The following is a 25,207-nucleotide window of genomic DNA, read 5'->3' on the forward strand; positions in this document are numbered from 1 at the left end:
CTGGATCAGACTATTTTCAGTCTGAAAACTTCATATCTGATCTGACCGGTATTTATTTGCTTTGTGTTCAGAATGGTCTAAGGCAGGGGTAGGCAACCTCGGCTCTTTTATGACTCATGGACTTCAACTCCCAGAATTCCTGAGTCAGCATAGCTGACTCAGGAATTCTGGGAGTTGAAGTCCATGAGTCATAAAAGAGCCGAGGTTGCCTACCCCTGGTCTAAGGAGAATTAGAATCCATCTAATTGGCAAGCTTGGCTGTGGGAATTATGGGAACTGAACCTCAGTACATCGGCAAGACGCTAGCCTGCCGGAGGTAAAACCGGAACCAACCGCAGGAAAGTTGCCAAACTTAAGTATCCAGTTACAAAGACCAGGCATTTATGCTAAGCGTGGAGAAATACGTCCTTTTTCAAGAACGGTTTTGAGTAATCTGAAACGTTACATATTGCACAAGATTTTAGCGGAAAGTCTTCTCTGAGGATTGCTTTTCTTAAAAAAAAAAACTTTCTACGGGGAGGGAGGATCCGCCAAGGGTGCTTGCGGTTTGGTTTCTTTCGGCTCCGGGTCTAACAATTCAGGGAGAGACGGAAGGATTGGGAAGGCGTCGACCTGGGGCGGAAGAAAAGGACCGAGGCGAGCGTCCCCAAACCGGGCCGCAAACTCTCCCCACCGAGGCTCCGTGCCATGCAAATTCAGGGGGCGTGAGACGTCCTTTGGCCCCGCCCTTGTGGGCCGGGGAGCGGATCGGCCACGGGGAGGGCGAAGGAAGACCCCGCCGGTGGCGTTAAGTCTTTCCTTTCGCTGCCGGATGGGCGCCGGGAGCCTCGGCGGGGCTGGAACGAATAAGACTATCGGCTTGATCCACCATAAGGAGCCTGTTCGATCCGAACAGCCCGGACAGGTAGGCGAGCGCATCGGCTTCTGGCTCCGTTCTCCACGGTTGCCTCTAGCTTAAAATGCGTGACGGTCACAAAACACAAATAATCTCTTGCGGGAATTCGATATTGTTGTCGGAAGGAACTCATGCCGATTCCCGTGACTTCTGCAGTGGGAGTAGAGTACAGTCTCAGGGGGATCTGTAAGCAGTGCTGCTGAGCGTACCTAAAATACTTTATTTTTTTAGTCCTGCTCAATAATATCATTAAAAATCTCTCCTCCTCCTCCCTCCTCCTCCTCCTCCTCCTCCTCCTCCTCCTCCTCCTCCTCCTCCTCCTCCTCCTCCTCTTCCTCCTCCTCCTCCTCTTCTTCTTCTTCTTCTTCTTCTTCTTCTTCTTCTTCTTCTTCTTCTTCTTCTTCTTCTTCTTCTTCTTCTTCTTCTTCTTCTTCTTCTCCTTCTCCTTCTTCTTCCTTCTCCTTCTTCTTCTTCCTTCTTCTTCTTCCTTCTCTTTCTCCTTCTCCTCCTTCTCCTCCTCCTCCTCCTCCTCCTCCTCCTTCTTCTTCTTCCTTCTTCTTCTTCTTCTTCTTCCTTCTTCCTTCTTCCTTCTCCTTCTCCTTCTCCTTCTCCTTCTCCTTCTCCTTCTCCTTCTCCTTCTCCTTCTCCTTCTCCTCCTTCTCCTTCTCCTTCTCCTTCTCCTTCTCCTTCTTCTTCTTCTTCTTCTTCTTCTTCTTCTTCTTCTTCTTCTTCTTCTTCTTCTTCCTTCTTCTTCTTCCTTCTCCTTCTTCCTTCTTCTTCTTCTTCTTCCTCCTCCTCCTCCTCCTCCTCCTCCTCCTCCTCTCATTTTCTTTCTCTCTTTCTCTCTTCTCTCCCTCTCAACTGATCTCTGAAAGGGACAATATAGAAAGATGAATGATAGAATCTTGGGTTTGGCTTTGAGACCACAAGTGTTCATGTAATGCATTTTTCCATCCTATTCTATCACTGTTTAGCCAATTAGCCCAATCTGAAGTTCACTATCATATCCAGAACCACTAACTGGCTGTATAGATTGGAATGCTTGGCTAGCTATGGTTTGTTCATTGTGATCTTCTAGTCAAAGCCTATGATCCAGGAAACCTCGGAAACAAAGTTCTGTTTCTTAAAAACAGTCCATAATCTTTGAATTATTTTGCAACTGTAGATTCTTAAAGGGAACTTGTTGCAACACAACAGTTTAAACATCTCTGGGTTAAATATACATCTTTGAATTTTGCAATGTTTTGTCCTTTTGTATAAACTCCACAAAACCAGATTTCCAGGTTTTATGAATAAAATGGGTAAAAGTCTGACATCATTATTATTATTATTATTATTATTATTATTATTATTATTATTATTATTTATTATTATTATTATTATTATTATTATTATTATTATTATTATTATTATTATTATTATTATTATTATTAATTAAATTTATATACCGTCCTTCTCCCGAGGGACTCAGGGCGGTGAACAGGGCACATATAAATAGCAAATACAAAAATTAAAAAGAGAATTAAATAATCGCCCAGTAAAACAATACAGTATAAAAAACCATTAAGAACCCTAAATCCCCCCATCAGGCCAGGCCAGCTTGTTCGAATAAGTGGGTCTTCAGACCGCGTCGGAAGGAGCGAAGGTCCGGTGCCGTCCGGAGCTCGACCGGCAGCTGGTTCCATAAAGCCGGAGCGCCCACAGAGAAGGCCCTCCCCCTGGGGGCCGCCAGCCGACATTCTCTGACCGGAGGCACCCTGAGGAGGCCCTCTCTGTGGGAACGCACAGGGCGGAGGGAAGTTGACGCCGGCAGCAGGTGGTCCCCAAGGTACTCCGGACCCATGCCATGTAGGGACTTAAAGACCATAACTAGAACCTTGAACCTCATTATAATACATCCTGGTCTTACTCAGATTACCTGACCTCCTTTTATAATCTAAATTTGCAGCATAATTTTGGTATCTTCAAAAAAAATCTCAACTGTTCATTAACACTTATAGGATACTTATTTATTTACCAAATCTTTATGCCCCTCGCACCATCTCACAAGAAGTAACTCAAGGCAGTGTACAATGATGAAATAAAATAATATATAAAAGCAATCATTAAATATTATTATCTCAGTCTTGGCATAGAGAATTATCTCCGTGGCACGTCCCTATAAATCATTTATTTAGTTAAGGGAACATTAGATAAGATAAGATGTTGAAAAAACATCCGAGAAGAAAGCAATAGCAAGCCTCTTATATAGCCTTGCTGTGAACACTAGGTGATGTGTTAGTAAAGTTACCAGGAGTTCCCCTTGTGTCTGAGGTTTTCCTTTTTTTATAAGATGAACAGGTTTTGTTAAATACCATATATCAGACATGTCAAACACAAGGCCCAGGGGCCAGATCCGGCCCGCAAAGGGGTTTCATGTGGCCCGTGAAGCCATCCTGGAAACAGTGAGGGAACGGCCCCCACTGCCTTGGCCCTGGCCCAGACACCCTCCTTCTGCCAGAGACCCTCAGGTCTGTCCCACTCCTGCCCAGGCCCCCATAGGCACCCTTGATGCAAACGATGTAGAGCTGGCCATGCCCACCCAGTAGGCCATACGCACTCTAGCCACGCCCACCCTGGCCATACCAACCTGGCCCCTTGAGGGCAACAGCAATGCTGATGTGGCCCTCAATGAAATTGAGTTTGGCACCCCTGCCATATATTAACATAAAATACAGGTGGCTTGGGTTTTGGATTAGTTACTTGCTCTCATGGATTACTGTGGCTAATAGGAACTGCATGGGTGGAAATGATTCACAAATTAGAAAAGAGGTTTTTTCTTTCATTCCCCTTCTCCTACTTCTCTTGAGTCAGTGCCAGCCCTTCACAGTAGACCAGACTAGGAAAACAATAGCATGTAAGTTAGTAGAAAAGGTAAAGGTAAAGGTTCCCCCGCACATGCGTGCTAGTCGTTTCCGACTCTAGGGGCCAGTGCTCATCTCCGTTTCAAAGCCAAAGAGCCAGCGCTTGTCCGAGGACGTCTCCGTGGTCATGTGGCCGGCATGACTAGACGGCAAAGGCGCACGGAACGCTGTTACCTTCCCACCGGGGTGGTCCCTATTTTTCTACTTGCATTTTTACGTGCTTTCGAACTGCTGGGTTGGCAGAAGCTGGGACGAGTAACAGATGCTCACTCTGTTACGCGGCACTTGGGATTCGACCCACCAAACTGCCAACCTTCTGATCGACAAGTTCAGAGTCCTAATCCACTGAGCCACTGCGTCCCTTGTCAAGTTAGTAGTACCTTTATTGTATAGTTATAGTAATAGAAACTTACAAGTTGTAAAGTGCTTCCCCCTCTCTCCCTTTATTTTTATGTGAACTCGGAGAGGCTTGGCCTGGACTCAGGCCCCCTTGTAGCTAACCTCTAGCTCTTTCTCCTGTCCTTAAAGCCATTCTCTCTGCCCTGTGCTGTCAGGAGTGAGCAGTCTTATGGCCCACAGTGTTAAGCTCTCCAGGCTGAACACAGCAGAAGTTTCCCAAACACTGGACATAGCTTAGCTAGAGAAGACTAGAGCCAATAGGTGAAGAGCAGTGCCCTCATATGCCAAGGCATGTTAAATCTGGATTTATTTTTCTCAACTTTCCAATGGCTTAATGGGCACCTTGCTTTGGGCCTTTCAGGTTTGGGATTAGGTGGAAGCCTGCTCTCAGTATCTCTGGGGTTTTTTATTTTTTTATTTATTTTATTATCTCACTGTCAAAGCAACTCAATGTAACTCCTGTACTAGGCCAAATGGGACACACACACACACACACACCCATTGAGATTACAGAATTCAGCAGCAGCTTAGCAGCAAAACAACCAAATGTTTGTGATGTGATTTTTTCAGGTCAAGATCCTAAAACTAAAATAATGTGGGTATGAGCCCTCTTGAAGGAGACCAGCTCCCATTACGTGTTAATCTTCCCACTCTCTTGCTCCCAGCCTATTAACAAAGGCCTGTCTTTTTAAACCCCTGTCTCTTTTGGCAGTGTCTCTTGCATCTGCAAGTTGGCTGAACAGGTACATCTTATTTGGCCTGTGTGTGTGTGTGTGCGCACGCGTGTGTGCGTGTGTGCGTGTGTGTGTATACATGCACACACACACACATACACACACACCCCAACCCTGTTTTAAGTTCTCAAAGATAATGTATATTTGCAGACTGCACCTAGAAGCAAAATTGAATAGAATATAATCTGTATTATTAACATGTGAAGCCCTATCAACAACTAGAGTCCAGAGAACAATGCCTTCAAAAATAAAAAGGAGATATGGCTACGATTACTTTTTATTGATGGGAAAAAGGCAGATGCTTTGGGGTGTATTATTAATGCATAGAATAGAAGTGAGGCTGATTCTCAGGTGCTTCCCCCCACCACCACCAGCAAAAAAGAAATCTAAAGAGACTTTTTACTGATACCTTTGTGTTTGTTTGTGTATATTTTAAACACATAATTTTCTGCTGAACAGGATTTAAACCACTCACTACTAATAGTTTTTCCCCTTATTAATTGTCTTCCCAAACTGCTTTCCTTTTCCATACAGAGGGGGGGAGGAATTATATGAAGATATAATCTTTTCTTCCAGCCATAGGGATGGATAAGCTTTGATTATCTCCTTGTCAGTCTCCTGAGCATAATTAGCAAAATGTATGCAAAGCTTCAAGAAGGTTAATTACAAGACTGATACAAATCTGAGTATATCTTGGAGAGACAAGCAGATATTACGGCAGGTTGTTTCTCCTTGTGTCCAACTATGATCCTATGGCACTTAGTTGAGAAATACCATATCAGACCCTGTTCTACACTGCATGATGCATTTATTATAATAATAATAATGAAGTTGGAAGGGACTTTGGAGGTCATCTAGTCCAACTCCCTGCTCAGGCAGGAAGCCCTATACCATTTCAGACAAATGGCTGTCCAGTCTCTTCTTAAAAATTTCCAGTGTTGGAGCATTCACAGCTTCTGGAAGTTGTTCCACTGATTAATTGTTCTAACTGTCAGGAAATTTCTTTTTAGTTCTAGGTTACTTCTCTCTTTACTTAGTTTCCATCTGTTGCTTCTTGTCCTGCCTTCAGGTCAGTGGTGGGATTCAGCCAGTTCGCACCACTTCGGCAGAACTGGTAGCTAATTTTTTGTTGCCCGGGCCCAGAATGGACTTCTGGAAGCAGCATCCACACAGAGAACTGGTTGTTCACATATTTGAATCCCACCACTGCTTCAGGTGCTTTGGAGAATACCTTGAGTCCCTCTTCTTTATGGCAGCCCCTGACATATTGGAACACTGCTATCATGTCACCCCTTGTCCTTCTGTTCATTAAACTAGACATACCCAATTCCAGCAACCGTTCCTTATATGTTTTAGCCTCCAGTCCTCTGATCATCTTCGTTGCTCTTTGTACTCTTTCTAGAGTCTCAACATCTTTTTTGCATCGTTGTGACCAAAACTGGATGCAGTATTCCAAGTGTAGCCTTTATTGATTTAGGCTTACCTTTCACTCAATCTCAAGAGACAAGCTAGGGTGCAAATTGAAAAACTCTTCTACTGATGGATGACTCTTGGCCTTACTATTTAGACCCCCTGGAAACTCACTACTAAAGGTTATATGTAGTGGTTCCTTGTGTCTCACAAAATAAATTCATGTAGGGAGATGTCGTCAGACAGGACTCTACTGACTATAACTTGATACTATTATCATTATATAAACTCAAACTGAGCACACTTAAACAAGCTTTTCACCATTGTCTTACCGCTAGTTAGTAGACATATTTCTATCTTACTCACCTGTGGTACAGATGACGCAGTAATACTGTTGTTAACTCTGGCTGAAATGAAGTCCTGTTTTCTCTTCCCTCTTATTGCATAGAGGCAGCCTTACAGATCAATTCTTCCAAGACAAAATCCTTCCATTTTCTAGATGCCACAAAGATTAGACATGGCAGCTAGATGATCATGTCAGAGAACAAGTTAAAACTTTTAATTGTAGGGTTTTTCACCCCAAATAAATAAGGAGATAGTGTGCCCACCTGAACTATGAAACCTTAAGATCAGCCTCTGCTATAAAACCCCTTTCTTATCACCAGAGGCACAGAGTTTATACCTATGGCACTAGAATTATTTACAGCCAATACTTATACCTGTATGGAGGTATAAGTATGGAGCCCAGTTGGGTCCATATAACAAGATGGCTCTTTTAGAGGATCAGTAATCCACATTTCTCCATAACAAATTCCAGATTGCCAGCTGTGTATCAAATATGACATTAGATCAGGAAAATGGCAACATTAAGATAGAGGCCAGTCTCTTGTAAAATCTCTTTGCTTCTTGTGTAAAATTACCCCTCGGTCAGATAAATCTGGTCTCCTTGGCATCTCACCAATAATTTAAACCCAAAATGGCAAAAATCATTTAGTTAGGAATTGCATTCTGGTTATTGGAAGCTGAGAATGCCAAGCTCTTGGGCGATAGGTTCTACATAGGGATTAAGCCTTTCTGCTTAGGAATGTTTCTGCAAATCATCAAACAAACCCAATATGTATATGAAAGTACAGATCCAAAATTCAGAAGGGCATTATAATTACTCTGTTTTAACGTCCTTCCCCTGGCAGTCATGGAAGGGAAATATAAGAAAATTCCTTATGCAGCTAGACTTTGTTTCTACACTAGTGGAGACCTTGAAGGGATAGACAGACCGTGTTGTTTTAAATCAGTGTTTTTTCAAAGTTGACAACTTTAAGATGTGTGGATGGGGAAATTTGGGAGCTGAAGTCCACAAACCTTAAAGTTACCAAGCTTGATAAACATTGTTTAGTTCATCAATTTTTCAGGAACATTGACTCTTGACTTGAAACCCCTTTAATAATAACATTCTCAGGGCACTTACATTTGTTCTACTTGAATTTTTTATTCTCCAAGAAAATATATTGATTTCCCTAAACATTGCATTTTTTTTTCTTTTATAGCCTATAACATTTGGCAAAGGTTAATAAGCTAATGTTAAACTATATGTCATTTTATTTTTTGATTGACTAACCGATGTATTTCAATGTTTTATGTTGGTTGGTCAATGAATGTAATAAAGAACAGGTAATTATCTAAGTTTCGGAGGGGTGAGGGATTAGAGGGGCATCTGGGACCAAAATATGTACTTTGAAATTGATTTAGGTTAAATAAAACATGATTTAGAAAAAAAGAAACATTGGAAAAGTGTGGCCTGCATGTTACTGTGTGTGTGTGGTATTTGTGTTTACGCTCATTCCTGATACAAGCTATTGCAGAGGCTAAAAATGGCAGCAATAATAAATCTGTTTGCATAAATATCAAATCCCATTTAATTGTTGATTTTTAGATGGTTGGCTTTATAGTCCTGTCATTTTTATTTATTTATTTATTATTATTTATTTATTAATTTAATTTATATACCACCCTTCTCTCAAGAGACTCAGGGCGGTGAACAGGGCAATACATAAAAATAGGATACAAAAATTAAAATTATTAAAACATAATTAAACCATGCCCATAAATAATACAGATTTAAAATTGAAATAGTAATAAAATCCCACCCCATCCCATCAGGCCAGGCCCGCTTGTTTAAAAAGATGGGTTTTAAGATCGCGCCGGAAGGAGCGGAGATCGGGCGCCATCCGGAGCTCTACCGGAAGATGGTTCCATAAATCCGGTGCACCCACAGAGAATGCTCTCCCCCTGGGGGCCACCAGTCGGCATTCTTTGACCGGCGGCACCCTGAGGAGGCCCTCTCTGTGGGATCGTACTGGGCGGAGGGAAGTTGACGCCGGCTGCAGGTGCTCCCCAAGGTATTCTGGACCCATGCCATGAAGGGCTTTGTAGGTCATAACCAACACCTTGAACCTCACCCAGAAGACAACTGGCAACCAATGCAGCTCGCGGAGCAAAGGTGTAACACGGGAGTATCGGGAAACCCCCGATACAACTCTCGCGGCTGCATTCTGTACCAGTTGGAGCCTCCGAGTGGTCTTCAAGGGTAGCCCCATGTAGAGAGCGTTGCAGTAATCAAGACAAGAGGTCACGAGCGCATGAGTGACCGTGCGGAAGGCATCCCGGTCTAGATAGGGCCGCAACTGGCGCACCAGGCGAACCTGGGCGAACGCCCCCCTAGTCACAGCTACAATATGGTCTTCTAAGGAAAGTTGTGCATCCAGGAGGACTCCCAAGTTGCGAGCCCTATCTACAGGAGGTAATGACTCACCCCCCATAATGAGGGGTGGGATATCCTGAATATCACGGGATGCCGGTACGCACAGCCACTCCGTCTTGTCAGGGTTGAGACGAAGCCTGTTCCTCCCCATCCAAACCCGGACCGCCTGCAGGCACCGGGACATCACGTCGAGGGCATCACTGGGGTGGTTTGGGGTCGAAATGAAAAGTTGGGTATCATCAGCATACTGATGATACCCAACTCCAAAACCACGAATGATCTCACCCAGCGGTTTCATGTAGATGTTGAACAGAAGGGGCGAGAGGACCGACCCCTGAGGGACTCCACAAGCGAGAGGCCTCGCGGTCGACCTCTGCCCCCCTGCCAACACCGACTGCGAGCGTCCCAGGAGATAGGAGGAGAACCACTGAAGAACCGTGCCTCCCACTCCCAATCCCCTGAGACGCCGCAGCAAGATACCATGGTCGATGGTATCGAAAGCCGCTGAGAGGTCTAATAGGACTAGAACAGAGGAGTATCCTCTATCCCGAGCCCTCCAGAGATCATTCACCAGCGCGACCAATGCCGTCTCCGTGCTGTACCCGGGCCTGAAGCCCGATTGGTACGGGTCTAGATAATCCGCTTCATCCAGGACCAGAGGGAGCTGATGCGCCACCACACTCTCAACAACCTTCGCAAGAAAGCGAAGGTTGGAGACCGGACGAAAGTTATTTAAAACAGCCGGGTCCAAGGCAGGCTTCTTGAGGAGGGGTCTCACCACCGCCTCTTTCAGGGCGGCGGGAAAACTACCCTCGCTCAAAGAAGCAGATATAACCGCCTGGAACCAGCCTCGTGTCCCCTCCCGGGCTGCATAAACCAGCCAGGAAGGGCACGGGTCCAATAAACATGTGGTGGAGCTCAGCCTCCCCATGATCCTGTCCACTTCCTCCGGAGTCACAGGATCGAACTCCTCCCAGGTGACATTGACAAGATCGCTCGCGTCCTGATCGTCCGATACTGCCCAGTCGGAGTCCAAACCGGTCCGAATCCTAGCGATTTTGTCCGACAGATGTTGACTAAATTCCTCGGCACGCCCCTGCAAGGGTTCCCCACTAACCTCCTGGTTAAGGAGGGAGCGGGTCACCCTAAACAAGGCGGCCGGGCGATTATCTGCGGACGCGATGAGGGCAGTGAAATAGTTAGATCTCGCTACCCTCATCGCTGCGAGATAAGACCTAATATGGGTTCTTAGTCGCAATCGGTCGGAATCAGAGCGGCTGGACCTCCAAACGCTCTCTAGGCCCCGTCTCCGACGCTTCATCTCCCGGAGCTCCGCGGAGAACCATGGAGCCCATTGGGATCTGCGCCGGGTCAGGGGCCGCAAGGGTACAACTCGGTCAAGTGCCTCCATGGCCGTCCTTTCCCAGGCTTCCACTAAGGCATCTGCCGAGTTGTGAGCTGAGGAGGCAGGTGGGGGCCCCAGCGCTGCCTGAAACCTCTCAGGGTCCATTAAGCGCCTGGGGTGGAACCATCTAGTTGGCTCAACAACCCCACGGTGGGGAGTGGCAAAATGGAAGACCAGCCGCAGGAGATGATGATCGGTCCATGACAGGGGCATAACAATTGGGGAGCCCCCACCAAGATCATCTAACCACCGACCAGATAAGAAAACCAAGTCAAGGGTGTGACCTCCCTCATGGGTCGGTCCATGAATTACCTGCGTCAGGTCCATGGCCGTCATGGAAGCCATGAACTCCCGAGCTAACTCAGATACTCCTCCCAGGGATGGTAGATTGAAGTCTCCCAAAACCATAAGTTTGGGAAACTCAATCACCAGCCCTGAGAGGATATCGAGAAGCTCAGGCAGGGCTGCTGCTACGCGACTAGGCGAAAGGTACGCAAGCAGCAAGCCCAACTGCGCCCTAGGACCAAACCTCAATAAGAGAGATTCACACCCGACTATCTGAGGAACGGTGGCCTCCTGCGGACATAAGGTCTCCCTCATAACCACAGCCACTCCCCCACCCCTGCCCTGAGTCCGAGGCCGGTGTAGCACCCGGAAGCCTGGTGGGCAAAGATCAACCAGGGGGATACCACCCTCTGGGCCCAACCAGGTTTCCGTGATGCAAGCCAGGTCTGCTTGCTCACCCTCGACTAGATCCCGGACGAGGGGAGCCTTATTAGCAACGGACCTGGCATTTAGGTACACCAGTCGGAGCTCAGGTGGCTGCACATCCCCGCTCCCAGAACCTTGGGTCGAAGGCAGAGGGTCGGAGCGCCTCACCGCTTGTAAATAGCGGAGAGGCCCTCCCGGAGGTCGATACGGCCCTCTGATCTTACACCTGCTGCCATTCCCTATCGTCGTGGGGATTGGCAATCCCACGACCCGCTCCAGAGCTCCAGAGATGACCGACCCCGGCTCCCCCTCAACGCGGTCTATCCTAGGCCTGGTCAGAACAGCAGTTGGCGGATTACCCCCCCCTCTCCAACCAACCACAACCCTCCCCCCTCCCTAACCCTACAAAAAATTTAGCTAAAAAAGTAATCAGGGGCCTCTTATTAAATTTATATCTTAGGCCCCTGTTTCTGCCCGGCCATCTCTCAGGGTCCCAACAATCGGACCCGTCATCAAGAGGCAGATTAAAAAGTAAGGCGGGTCGCTCCCAGGATGGGGGGGCACCCCTGAGAGCAAGTAAAACCATGCTGGAGTACCTCAAGACCATGGTAAAATTGGGTAATACAGCAAAACAGACCCAGGTCGAATAAATAAATGGGAGGATCTTAAAAATGGAAAGGAGAGTATCCAGACTGCAAACCCAGCTCTTCTGCCACTAGAGCTGGGTAACCCCGGGACAATCCCCGTTCTCTCACAGCGGTCAGAACCGGGGGGCAGCCTGAGATATACAGCCGGGGAAAGAGATACCGCCTAGAGCTCTCACCTCTAAGACGGAACAGATGGAAACTCTTAACTTTTAACCACTCTCTCACAGTGGTTATACACCCGGCGCCTTCCACAGCCCAGGGGGAAAGGAAAGAGGGGGGACAATAGGGGGAAACCAGTCAGCGAGATGGATTAGGGTAAAACCTGTAAAGTTATGGAGTGGGGTTCAAGGATATGGTCCAGTGAACTCTAATAGTCCATGCCTCCAGATGTCCAGGCATAAAAGTCCATACTCCACCCAGCCATAGTCCCGTGCCAAGACGGTCGCGGCGCTCCAACTCCCTCACCGCCAGCCGTCTCAGACGGCAACCAGGGCCGTCTCCACCACTCCAGCTTGAAACGCTGACGCTGCTCCAAGCCGTAGATCATGATAGCAGTTGTAAATCAGCCAACATCCGGCTCCTGAGCAACTGGAAAGTTCTCCTCAAGGTCACCGGCTCCGTCAAGTTATTCCGGGCTCCGACAAACAGCTGAACGGTGCCGCGAAGCAGTCAGCTGGTCGGCGCCAAAAAAGCACAGCACAAGGCTCTGCCAGCTCTTCCGGGCCTGCACGGCTCTCCCAGAGTCCTCCAAACAGTCGGGGCCCTCCGAAGAGCCAACAAACAACAAATCACATTGTGCTTTTAAAATTATATTAATCATTGTGTTTCAGCTATGGTCAAAGATAAAATTTTCCATTACCTTGATATCCATGTTCAGGCAAATAGATTTTCTATAGCGGGATGTTTCCCACTGATAGTCATAAGACCTTTGGGCCTATTTAGTAGCCTCTAGATTCCTGTCTGAGGACTGAACGTTCTCTGTGTGCAAGGAAGCCAGACATCATAGCATCTTGAAAGTAACAGTTTAGCTTCAAATCAAAATCTTTCTTACAGTCTTTGACCAGCCTTTACAGTGGGAAAAGAGAAATAGATTGGTGTAGCAATTCATTACCAGTGAAACAAGAAATAAAACAACTTATCTAATTCAAAGATGTATGAAGATATTTGGTCACTTGCTAACTAGTATTGAGTTAGCATCCCTTAAAAAATAATAAACATAAAATTTATCAGTATGACTCCCAAATTTAGAAATGGCTGGGGACATCAAAGCACATATTGGGGCATCATAGAAAGTACACCATTTGACCATGAGTGAGAATTTCTACCTTGCTTGATCCACAAGGACAAAGTGTTTGTAAATAAGGAGTCCGATGAAATTTTCCTGCCAGTAGAGTTAAGAGGAGGGCATCAAAGCTGACTTTGGAAAAAAGTCCTTCTATATTTGCTTCAGGTTAGACTGTATAGATACCCTGCAGTAGAAGGCTTGCCTTCTATTTGGTAAAAGGATTTGGCAGCCATGATGATAATCATCTGGGCAATCAGTGTCCCTAATTCTTTCTTTTACTGTTGATTTGGCTTCCTTGAGGGTTAATTGTCCTAAATATTAAGCAGAGAGTCTAAGATTGCAAAGTTCTTCTATACAGGTACACTGCCAGTGAGATTGGTAGCTGTCTAACAACAGCAAAAGCATCAGACGTGCAGGATCTTTCCTGTAGGTCTGAAGTATTATGCCCAAGTATTTAAAACATTTGATGTAGTCTAATTTATGGAAACCAATTGTCCACTTTTGCTTTTGTCTTTTGTTGGAAAAAACTGGAAAAAATATTTATCGTAAAGGTAAAGGTTCCCCTGCACATGCGTGCTAGTCGTTTCCAACTCTAGGGGCCGGTGCTCATCTCCGTTTCAAAGCTGAAGAGCCAGCGCTTGTCCGAGGACATCTCTGTGGTCATGTGGCCGGCATGACTAGACACCAGAGGCGCACGGAACGCTGTTACCTTCCCACCGTAGTGGTCCCTATTTTTCTACTTGCATTTTTACGTGCTTTCAAATTGCTAGGTTGGCAGAAGCTGGGACGACTAACAGGCGCTCACTCTGTTACGCGGCACTCAGGATTTATCATAGTAGATTACTAATTGTTCCTCATTACAGTAGGGTTCCAGAGTTCCTACTGCCTGCTTCATGTCTGTATGAAGGACGTGAGAGAAAAACTGCATTGTCAGTGTAGAGTAGAATTAGGAGATGTCTGTCAACTAATTTAGGCACATGGATGTCAACTCTCTGAAATTTTAATCAGAGAAATGACATATATGTTAAAAAGCAGTGGTGCTAAAATGCATTCTGGTTTCACTCCTTTGACTGGATAAAGTTAGATGACTGCATCTTGTTCTGAGGCCAGTTTTATTATATTTTAATATTATTATTATTATCATTAATTAGGAGCAGGAGTCTTTTGTCTATAGAAGATTTGGTCAGAATGTTGCAGTCTAACCCTTGAGATATTATGAAAAGCTGCCTTGAAATCAGTGAAAGCTGCATATGGATTCCAGTAAAAGTGATTTGTATATTTGTCTACTTGATATTAAAATACTGGGCAGTGGTCTACAGTGGATCATCCCGGTTGAACCCCTGCTTGCTCAGGATCAATTATTCCCTCATCTTATCCAAGTTTGATGTTTGGTGAATAGTTACCTGGCATACAGTTTGGTAATCATGTTCAATAAACTAATTGGTCCATAATTATCCAGGGCATTCCTATCACCTTTTTTACATAAGGGAACAATTACAGCTTCCCCCGAGACCTGTAATCTTAGCTGTGTGGTTAATGTGTGAAAAGAAGGAAGCCAATAAAGGGATCTACCAATTTGAATTGGATTTAATTAGCTCAGGGGGGATACTGTTATTCCTGAGGTCTTTACCATGCTTAATTTGGTTAATGAGATTTTTAACTTCTTTACATATGACTGGAGGCCACTGTGGTGTAAGGATAAAGAATATTATTATTTATAGTATGGCACATTCACATTTCAATAAAAATACAAGAGATAAAAATACAAAATATGAAATATAAAATATTACAAACTTATGTCCAGATTACAGATATAATTTTAGCTTAATTTTTCACAGTCAGGAAATCAGCAAAGTCTCCATTATAGATTATTTTGGCATTCTGACACTATCAGATAGTCACAACTTATGACACAGTTGAGCCCAAAATTTCTGTTATTGAGATAGTTGTTAAGTGAATTTTGCCCCATTTTACGACCTTTTTTGCTGCAGTTGTTAAGTGAATCACTGCAGATGATAAGTTAGTAACCCGATTGGTAAGTGAGTCTGGCTTCCCCATTGACTTTACTTGTCAGAAGGTTGCAAAAGGTTATTATATGACCCTGGGACATGTCATAAATATTAGTTAGTTGCCAAGCATCTGAATTCTGACCACATGACCATGGGGATGCTGCAACGGCCATGTGAAAAATGGTCATAAGTCACTTTTTTTCAGTGCTGTTGTAACTTTGAACAGTCATCAAATGAACTGTTGTAAGTCAAAGCTTACCTGTATGTTGGATAGTTTGTTTTTCGGTCCCAGAGTCACAATTCGGTTGTGATTTATAGAGAGTGTCTGCACTTCTACCATGACGAATATCAATTTGGTTCAGTGTTGTCCATATTGCAGATCAAATCAGGGGTGAGTTTTCCAAAATGCAAGGTGAATCTTTTTCATTGATAAAGGATGAAGATGCATCCATCATATAGGTAGGTGTTAGCATACAGATCACAATAAAAAGCTTGTAAGTGATGTACCCTTTGATATATTGGACCGGATGCTAAAATACAATTGTTCAATGCTGCTATGGGATCAATTTGTTATAGTATGTCAGAACAAAGAAGGATTTTTGAACTTATAGCTTGATTAGCTGTGACTATTGTTTCTTCTGGTCTTAGGTTCCCCCCCATTTTGAGCAGAGCCTTATATTGTCTTTTCTGCTGCTTTAAAATTTGGGTGGAATCTAACGACTTTGCCTTCAGTGAAGTAACATAGAATTCCAATAATGCTGCTTTGGCAGTGATGCAAGATTTGTCAAACCAACTCTTAGAATGCCATCCCCTTCTGATCAGGTATTCTACAAAAGGTTAGAGCTTATCTATGAGATAGTGATATGTATCTAATGATGATGATGATGATGATGATGATGATGATGTTGGAAGGGACCTTGGAGGCCATCTAGTTCAACCCCTGTTCTGATATCTTGTGGGACAGTTGAGTCTGAGTGAGCCCCAAAGTTACAGAGAGTTGAAAAGTGTCCACTTGCTTCCTCTGAGTGAAACCCTTGTGCTCTCCTATCTTCAAGGGAGCCATTTCATCTGACCTTGCTAAGACGCACCTGCCATCTGGTTTCTCTTCAATCTTTCACATTTTTTTTCTGTTTTATCTTCAAGCTGCTGTTTCCCATGCATAAGAAAGTAATAACATCCTGGTAACAGGAGCATCCCATCCAGGGGGCAAGGAGCGTGTAAAAAACCTCAAGATGGTGATCATGACCATATGGCCAAGTCCTTTTTATGAGGTAGAGAGGAACAATGAGTGTGGGGCTTTGAATGCAGTTTCCATCTTTACTTGGTTAAATATACTGACACATATATACTGTAGACATTTCTGCCTGGTAGAAACTGGAAACAGACATCCTTACATGCATATCCATAAGAGTTGTGGTGGCGCAGTGGTTAGAATGCAGTATTGCAGGCAAACTGCCCATAGTCAGGAGTTCAATCCTGACCGGGTTAAGGTTGAGTTGACTCAGCTTTTGATCCTTCCGAGGTTGGTAAAATGAGGACCCAGATTGTTAGGAGCAATATTTGACATTAGTAAATCACTCAGACAGGGCTATCAAGCACTATGAAGTGGTATATAAGTCTAAGCGATAATGCTATTGCTATTTTAGCAGTTTTAAACCCCAATCTAGTTTTGAGCCTCTTGCTTCTGGGCTGTATAGGTTTTGCCCTCAAGGAAAGAGCATCATACATGTCAGCCTCTTAGTTCCAATGGCTGTGAATGTCAGGGCTGATGCTTTCATATAGTAATATACTTGCAACCTTATCAGTCAATTTCCTCTGGTTAGGTATTAGAATGCCTGCATAACAACTTCCATGTATGTTGGGACTACAGTTGTCAGAAATTGCCAATATTGACTTGATTGTATATAATCAATTATTCAACTTGTTTATAAAAAGGAAATGTTCAGAAATGGCTGTTACTTAGAACTGGGAACACTGAAACAAGAAGACCCCAGTCTCCCATTATCAGTATTTTTTTCCCAGGGGGGAAAAAGAAAAGAAAACTTTCTTCAAAAATGGGAAATCAATTATCATTTGGACTCTTATTAATCATATTTTCCATTTTAACTAGTTCTGGATTCAGAAGGATTTCTACTTTGAGAGCCTGAGATAGACATGTAATAGCTTATCAATGTGCAAAATGCAGTTTTTATTTGAACTAGATACAAATTATTTTGCACTTTATTTGGTAGTTTCTGTTTGCATAACATTAGACTTTGCCTCCTGATCTCTGTATAGTGTGGCATGTTATTTGCATTGTCTGTACCCTGGACTAAATTCTGTACCCAAAAAAACCCCATTTTCTAATTTTTACAAGTATATGCAGGCTTGCACAATTTTTCCTTTTTCAGAGTTATTTCTGTATCTTCCAGTTACGGAGACACGGAGAGCTTTAAAAATGTCATCCAAAGGATTTTTAACACATTTTCAAGCGTTTCATCTCAACTTTGAAAACTAATCATAAAAATAAAGCATGAAATTCTCAGAATTTGTTTGGGGTGGTGGTGGTGGTGCTTGTTACAGAATTGCTGCCTACCCCCCCCCCCCGCCCCGCACAATAACCGGCTCGGGTTGTCACAAATACAGTGAGCTTAACGTTCTTGCTAAAGCAGTGGTTTTATTGCGAAATCCTTATTTTTGCATGTCTTTGTAGAAGAGCTATGATAAATATTTCAGAAGATTTAAATGTATTCTGATTCATTGTGTGGAGCACTTTAAAAAAATAGTTTTCTTTCTTACAAGGCTGCAGTAGACAGACAGTATCTTAGAAAGGGCATCTTACTTCATCTATAAGAAGTGACTATTTTATAAAGCTACCAGTCTACATTTAAAAATAAACGCTGCCTTTTACTTCAGAAAAACTATAGTTTTATCGTACGCAAAAATTAGTTCAATATCGTACAAATATACATATGTGACATAATTTAAGATTTCTTAAATTGCATTGTGGTCCTAAATTTAGTACGGTTTGTAGAGTAGCCAGATTTCTATGAATAATTTGTGTTTATTATACAGCAGATATCTAGCTTTTTGCCTTCTCAGATACTAATCTTCCTTTCTCCCTCCCTCCCTCCCTCCCTTCCTTCCCTCCCTCCCTCCCTTCCTTCTCTCCCATTTCTATTTTTGTTTGACAAAACTAAATCCTATCCTTGGTAAAATGAAATGTAGAAGTTTAGTATCTGCCCAAATTGCTCTTCTTCTTGACCTGATCTTAATGCACATCTATAGTTCTTAGTAAAAGCCAAAATCAGACAAATATAGCTGTCTGTAAAGGAAACTGAAGACTGTGGAGGTCTTTTCCAATATTTTCTGAATATCAATAAGAATTTATCATGAATTTCCAGTCTTTGTCTGACTTGCATAAGGTAATAGAGATGGGTAAGAGGGCACGCAGAAAGAGCCAAAGTCAGAGACTGAGATAGTGCAGGGTATAATCATATGTGATTATTACATATGATAAAGGCTCTGTGATGACTTGGTTATCAGAACTGTCACTGGGAACCCACTCCCAGTTAATTCCAGAGGGAAGAGTACTGAAGGTATCCTAAACTGTACTTTTAAGTGTTCATATTAATACTTCTGTTTTCAAATTATCTAGCAGTTCATCTGATTCACTGTCAAATGTTGTACATAAAAAGTGATTCTAATTGTGCCTTTCCCACATTTCAACAAATGACTTCTCATAAAGAGAAAGAAACAGAGGGGGGAAAAACGATTTCCAAATCGGGAAAGGGTTGGTGGTAGCCACGAAGGCATGGAAAATTCAGAGATTTCCCTGGAGTCTTAGAATTATGTTTTGATAGGAAAGAACCAAATTAATCAGTGGTATGACTTGCCTCCAGAAGTTGTGGGTGCTCCAACACTGGAGGTTCTTAAGAAGGGACTGGATATCCATTTGTTTGAAGCAGTATAGGGTTGAGCAAGGGGTTGGAGTAGAAGACCTCATCCCTTCCAACTCTGGTATTCTGTTATTCAATTTTTTTTAAAAAAAAGGTGCCCTCAAAAGTTAAAAAAATGCCACATTTCCTTCAAGTAAAATCTGACTCCCAGTGGCTCCATACATAACATAGAAGTGGCAACAAAACATAGAAATGGGTTGTTGTTGCCTTCTTTTAGGATGTTTTTATAACTTCCTAAATTACTCTTCAGCCCTCAGATTTCCACCTAATAATTAAATAAGGTGTTGATAGGTTCAAGTATTTGTGAATCGTCCAAAACTAAATACAGTTTAATATATCTTGGATGAGTAGCTTTTTTGCCAACTTAGAAAATTAACCAGAGTGGTTTGTAGTTACAAGAGTTACATTTTCTCCTAGGCATTACTTGCTCACAAAGTCGGGAGATAACAAATAACAACTGTACCTTGAACTACAGGTCCACAACTCTGTTTTCAGAGTGAAATGTTACTCCTGGAAGTCCTGAATATAGATCTCCAGGCTCTTTGAAAACAATTTTATGCAATTTTGTGTCCATCAGAAACAGAAAAATTATCAGACTTGTAGGGAGAATAACTGCTGCATCTAATTCTGAAATGAAATCCTGAGCTCAAAAAAGTGGCACATTCACAGTTTGAGGCCTTTTCTCTTTTCTCTGCCTTCTTTTCTAAAAGTGATAGGAAAAGTGTGACTGTTAGCTGCAATGTACTTTATTTCTGTGGAAAATAGGAAAACTCTATGTTGACAAGTTTCATTTTGAGTAATGTTCTTAGGCTGTAATGAAAATACAGAATTTTCCCATTTTCCAAAGCAGCATACTTTGTATAACAAGGGATATAAACAAGATGCAAGGGAAGACAAGCAGGAACACCACTAACATGGCAACCTTTTTCATGAATTCACAATAACAATGTTCTAAAAGATATTAGATGAGTTTTGATCTCTCTATATAACCTGTGTTGTTATGTTTAATTCAGATTCTGTGGTCCAAATGCAAATGATAATGCTTTTCTTTTCTCCATCTTTGTCCTCCAGGCACAGATTGAGAGCATGATGTTTTGTCCCTGCATAATGTTTGTGCTTGGAACAATGCTTGTGAGCAGAAAAACATTCGCAATTCCTAGCTGTTCAGTGGAAAACGTGATAGCCTTGTATAATGGCTGCAATCTCACTTGGGTGCCACCTGTGCCTGAACATGTTGTTATTCTATTCCTAAACTTTAATTTCATCCAAGAAGTTAATGCAACCTCATTCCCTCTGAGGGAGAAACTAAAGATTTTATTCCTTGGGAACCAAAACTACTTACCTTTCACTATAGGAAAAGATGCTTTTAGGAATTTGCCAAACCTCCAACAACTGGATTTGGCTGCTAACAGAATGATGGTGTTAGACCCTGATGCTTTTGTGGGCTTGTTTAGAGTACAAAATCTTATTCTATATCAAAATGGGCTTGATAAATCCATTCTGGAAGAGGATTACCTCAGAGATTTGATTTCATTGGAATATCTGGACCTCAAATATAATACAATCACTCGTGTTCGCCCTCACAATATATTTTATAAGATGAAATCCTTGGATATTCTAGATTTGGGATTAAACCCTATTGGATCTATCTGTGAAGGGGATCTTAATAATTTTCGAGGAGCAAGGTTCAAATTGTTTATTCTTTCTGATACTAATTTGTATAAAAATTCTGTGAATTGGGATACTTGTGGGAATCCTTTAAAAAATGTTAACATAGAAACACTGGACGTTGGGAGTAATGGCTGGGATACAACTCTAACGCGGCAATTCTGTGCAGCTATTAGAGGATCCCCACTTTTAGCTTTGAAGATTTCCTCTCATACTATGGGTGCATCATTTGGATTTTATAATCTTCCTGATCCTGATATTAATACATTTGCAAGTCTTAATGACAGTGGCCTCATCTTGCTTGATATATCAAAAGGCTGGATTTTTTCTCTTAAACCACAAGTATTTCAACATCTCCATGATTTGAAGCTGCTGAATCTTAGCAATAATAACATAAATAAAATTGGGACAGGAGCATTTCTTGGTCTTCAGAATCTGCAACATCTATACCTATCAAACAATCTGCTTGGTGAGCTCTTTCAGAACACTTTTGAAGGGCTTCCTAATGTGATTCATATAGATCTAAAACATAATCACATTGGAGTGATCGATAGAGATCCATTCAGATCCTTACCACGGCTTCAACACCTGGATCTCCGGGATAACGCTTTAAAAGTGATCAATTCTCTCCCCAATCTCCTCAATGTTATGTTAGGTGGCAACCGGATAGAGACCACCCCATATTGGAAAATACAATTTATAAATGCCACACTCCTTAACTTAGAAGGAAACAAATTGGGGAATCTGGGTGATCTCTATGAACTTCTCCAATTTCCAGCACTGAAGTATCTTGTTTTAAAAAACAATCGTTTATCCTATTGCTTCAAAAACAAAGACATAGCAAAAGACAATCAGTTGCTTTACTTGGACCTTGGAGACAACATGCTAAAGCTTATATGGGAGAGAGGTTTATGTTTGGATGTGTTCAAAGCCCTTTCCCACTTGGAAGTTCTCCATCTCAATAACAACTACCTTGCTTTCATCCCAGAGGGTATATTTAGTGAGCTAATGTCACTCAAGACACTTAACTTATCTAACAACCTATTGACTTCCATTTCTCAAGATGCCTTTCCTACAAACTTGAAAGCTCTTAATTTGTCATCAAATCAGCTATTTTACCCTGATCCTCAGATCTTTGCAACATTAGACCAGCTGGATATCACCCATAACACATTTTACTGTAACTGTCTATTAAGCGACTTTATTATGTGGCTAAACCAAACCAATGTTACTTTAGATGGCTCACACTATGACATATTTTGTTCTGGACCACCAGAATTTGCTAATATTCCTCTCCATGACTTAAATACAGAGAATTGCAATGAAGACAAGGTCATGGAGCCTCTACAGCTGTCGCTCTTCATTTTTACTTGTGTTAGTATAACTGTGTTTCTAGTAGCAGTAGTTGTTTTTACTCGTTTTAGGGGAGTTTGTTTCCTCTCGTATAAAACACTCATACAATTCCTCATGAAGGAGCTCCCACCAGATCTGGATCAACAAGGATACAAGTATGATGCTTACCTTTGCTATAGCAGCAAAGACTTTGAGTGGGTCCAAAATTCTTTGATAAAGCATCTAGATACTCAATATTCTAAGAAGAACAGATTTGCTCTCTACTTTGAAGACAGAGACTTCCTGCCTGGGGAGGCTCATATCAGTAATATTCGTGATGCTATCTGGAACTGCAAGAAGACAATTTGTGTGGTCACAAGACAGTTTCTCAAGGATGGCTGGTGTGTGGAAGCCTTTAATTTTGCCCAGAGCAGGTATTTCTCCGATCTGGAGGATATACTTATAATGGTGGTAGCTGGATCTCTTTCTCAATATCAGCTTATGAAATATCAACCAATCAGGGTCTTCTTGCAAAGAGGGCAGTACTTAAGATGGCCAGAAGACCATCAAGATTTGGAGTGGTTTTTAAACACACTGTCTCACCAAATAATGAAGGAAAAGAAAATTAAGAAGTCCCCAGCACTAGAATTGAAAGTTATAACTGTTTCCTAACAGGTGTGGTTCCTGGCCATCATGCAATGTCATAAGAAGGCTGACTTTCCAGAGAATTTGTCAGTTCATTCTGATATCATAGGGAGCCATTCTTTCTGTCCAATGAGCTAAGTGAATCTGATGTTGATACTTCTCTGTTACATCTCTGGTGAACTTGACTTTCATTTTTTTCACTGTAAAATGTCTGATTACTTATAGCATTAAGTTGTGAAAGTACAGTTATGAATGATTGGTATACTATTTTGGAAGGCTCTTGCACATGCATATCTGCTGAAATGAAGGAATTGTGCAGTTTAATGCAACTATAAGTGTTGCTGATGGTGCTCAGCCCAAAAGGTGGGTCAGTGGGGGACATTACAGTCTCTGCTTTGGTGGGTTATAATAGATCTGTGCAAACATTCAGAAGAGCAGTGTTTTTCAACCTTAACAACTTTAAGAAGTGTGGAAGTCCAACTCCCAGAATTCTGGAAACTCCACACATCTTAAATTTGCTAAAGTTGAGAAACACTCTAATGGAGACTTAGTTTTATTAGGAGCTAGGGTTCAGACTCCCCCCCCACTCCAGTGTTTTGTATGTATTTCTTTGTGCATTGAGCAATCAGCCTCTGCAGATTTGTGCCAAATTCTGTTCAAGATATTAGCATGCCTTCGTGTTTTGAGGGGCCATCCTTTTTAGATTTCCTTTTTATGGAGTAGTTTGTTTATATTCAACTAAAAAAAAAGTTAAACAACAGGGTTGCAGGAGTGCTTGGTATACAAGGTGAGGTGCAGTTTAACTTGCATTCTTATCCTGAAAGATTGCAGAGAGTGATAACTGAAATATGGAATGGCTAAACTTTTTCAATGTACGTTTTTTCAAATAAATCCGTGTTTTGTTTTTGCATACATATTTCTTCTCAAAAGCAATGTTTTGAAATCTGAGCAGGTCACTTTCCATCAAGATGTTGTTGTTTTTTTGGCTCAGTTATTCATTTCCTGTAAATTAAACACTTACCAGGGAGGATTGCATCATTGCAAGTTCTTCCCTTTTCTTCTGTGTTTTTTTGTCATGTGCCCAAGATATCCCAGTATGACGATCTACAGATGTTCTGATGCAGACTTCCTTTAGCTGTCCAGATTTGTTGGATTGCAACTGCCATAATTCCATCCAAATTTGAGAAATCTTGTTCAGAGAATTTCACTACTATGAGGCAAGACCTTCCAACAGTATTTATTTTGAATGGAATAGAAAGAATGTATATAATAAAAGTTTAAGAACAACTATCTCAGTGGCTAAGCAATTTAGTCCTTAAAGTGAAACCCAGTACTTCACCTTTTACATATTATTCTTATTCCTATTTTCATTTTATACATAATATTAAAGTGTTAATAAATATTTTAAACAATATTTAAAAAACTATTTTTGAACCTCTTGAATTTGTTTCATAGTATCTACCTCAGAAAAGATGTGCATGAGAATTCCATTCAGTTTGGTTTTTTTTATAAAAACTTACCCAAATATTTTTTCCAAAATTGAGAAAGAAAACATTAAAGAGGTTAAATTTAAAACCTTAACACAGGAGAACATAATAATGACAGATTCATCTAACATTCAAACAATATTCAAACTAATTTGCTGTGAAGAGACCAGGTTATTTTACATGTGGCTGAATTAATTTAAATATGGAATGTTTTACACAAAACAGCATTCTCGTCTCCTGTTAATACAAAGTGCATGACTAGTCAACTGATATCAGGAGGCATTGTGCATTTCCAACATACGTTATGGATTATAATTGATATGTGATTGACTGATGTGCATTTTCATCTCAAAGAAACTCTTAAAAATTTCTGTTAGACTTGCTTTTTGGTCTACTTGATATGGGCGATTAGAAGGCACAAGTTCAGTTAGTGGACTGCCAAAAGAATAGCTGAAATATGGTAATGTGCCTCTTTTTTCTCTCTGAAATGCAGAAGTTCAATTGGCTGCTGAAAGAAGTACAGAACAGTCCAGCTGAGAGAGCTGGAGTTGAGGGGGAAATAATATTCGTTCCATCAAGAAGCAATCTGCTCCCTTTTCTCACATTAGAAGTGATTTCCAAGCAACCTGCATGGAAATGCCAGTTTACTCATCATCCTTGCCAGACATGTAGAACAGAGCTTTCTGTCTTATCCAGGGTAAGAGAACATCCATGTAGTGATAGGATAGAGAGGTCAATGCCTTTCTTCTCGCCTTGCTGGATTTTTAAGTTGGAGAAGAACAAACTGTATGTAGCGTAGAATGAGGGGAGCTGGCCCTTTGCTTTCTAGTATGCTAACTTTCCTTTGTAAAACTAGTTTTCTTTAAGAGAAACAATCTGGAAGGCAGGGCATCTGGTGGGCACCAAGAGAAATGTCCAAAAGTAGATTGCCTCTTCCCAAATGCCTCATTGGGGAGGGTGAGTTATGATCTTAAAGCAACA

General features: G+C 42.1%; 1 protein-coding gene across 1 annotated transcript; it reads left to right on the forward strand.

The window, feature by feature from the left end:
• Positions 1-254: 254 nt before the first annotated feature.
• Positions 255-24,857, forward strand: TLR5 (toll like receptor 5). Its single transcript, XM_083355959.1, has 2 exons — positions 255-904; positions 20,166-24,857. The coding sequence occupies exons 1-2, from the start codon at positions 812-814 to the stop codon at positions 22,764-22,766; spliced, it is 2,694 nt and encodes an 897-aa protein (XP_083212085.1). The 5' UTR covers positions 255-811; the 3' UTR covers positions 22,767-24,857.
• The last annotated feature ends 350 nt before the right edge of the window (positions 24,858-25,207 follow it).

Source organism: Vipera ursinii, assembly GCF_947247035.1.
Source record: "Vipera ursinii genome assembly, chromosome: 1".
Classification (NCBI taxonomy): Eukaryota; Metazoa; Chordata; class Lepidosauria; order Squamata; family Viperidae; genus Vipera; species Vipera ursinii.

What these genes read in the sequence shown, in the direction of transcription:
- TLR5 (XM_083355959.1), top strand. Translation starts at nt 812, where the DNA reads ATGGGCGCCGGGAGCCTCGGCGGGGCTGGAACGAATAAGACTATCGGC. An exon ending in GATCCGAACAGCCCGGACAG is followed by an intron (nt 905 to 20,165) that starts GTAGGCGAGCGC and finishes TTTGTCCTCCAG; the next exon opens with GCACAGATTGAGAGCATGAT.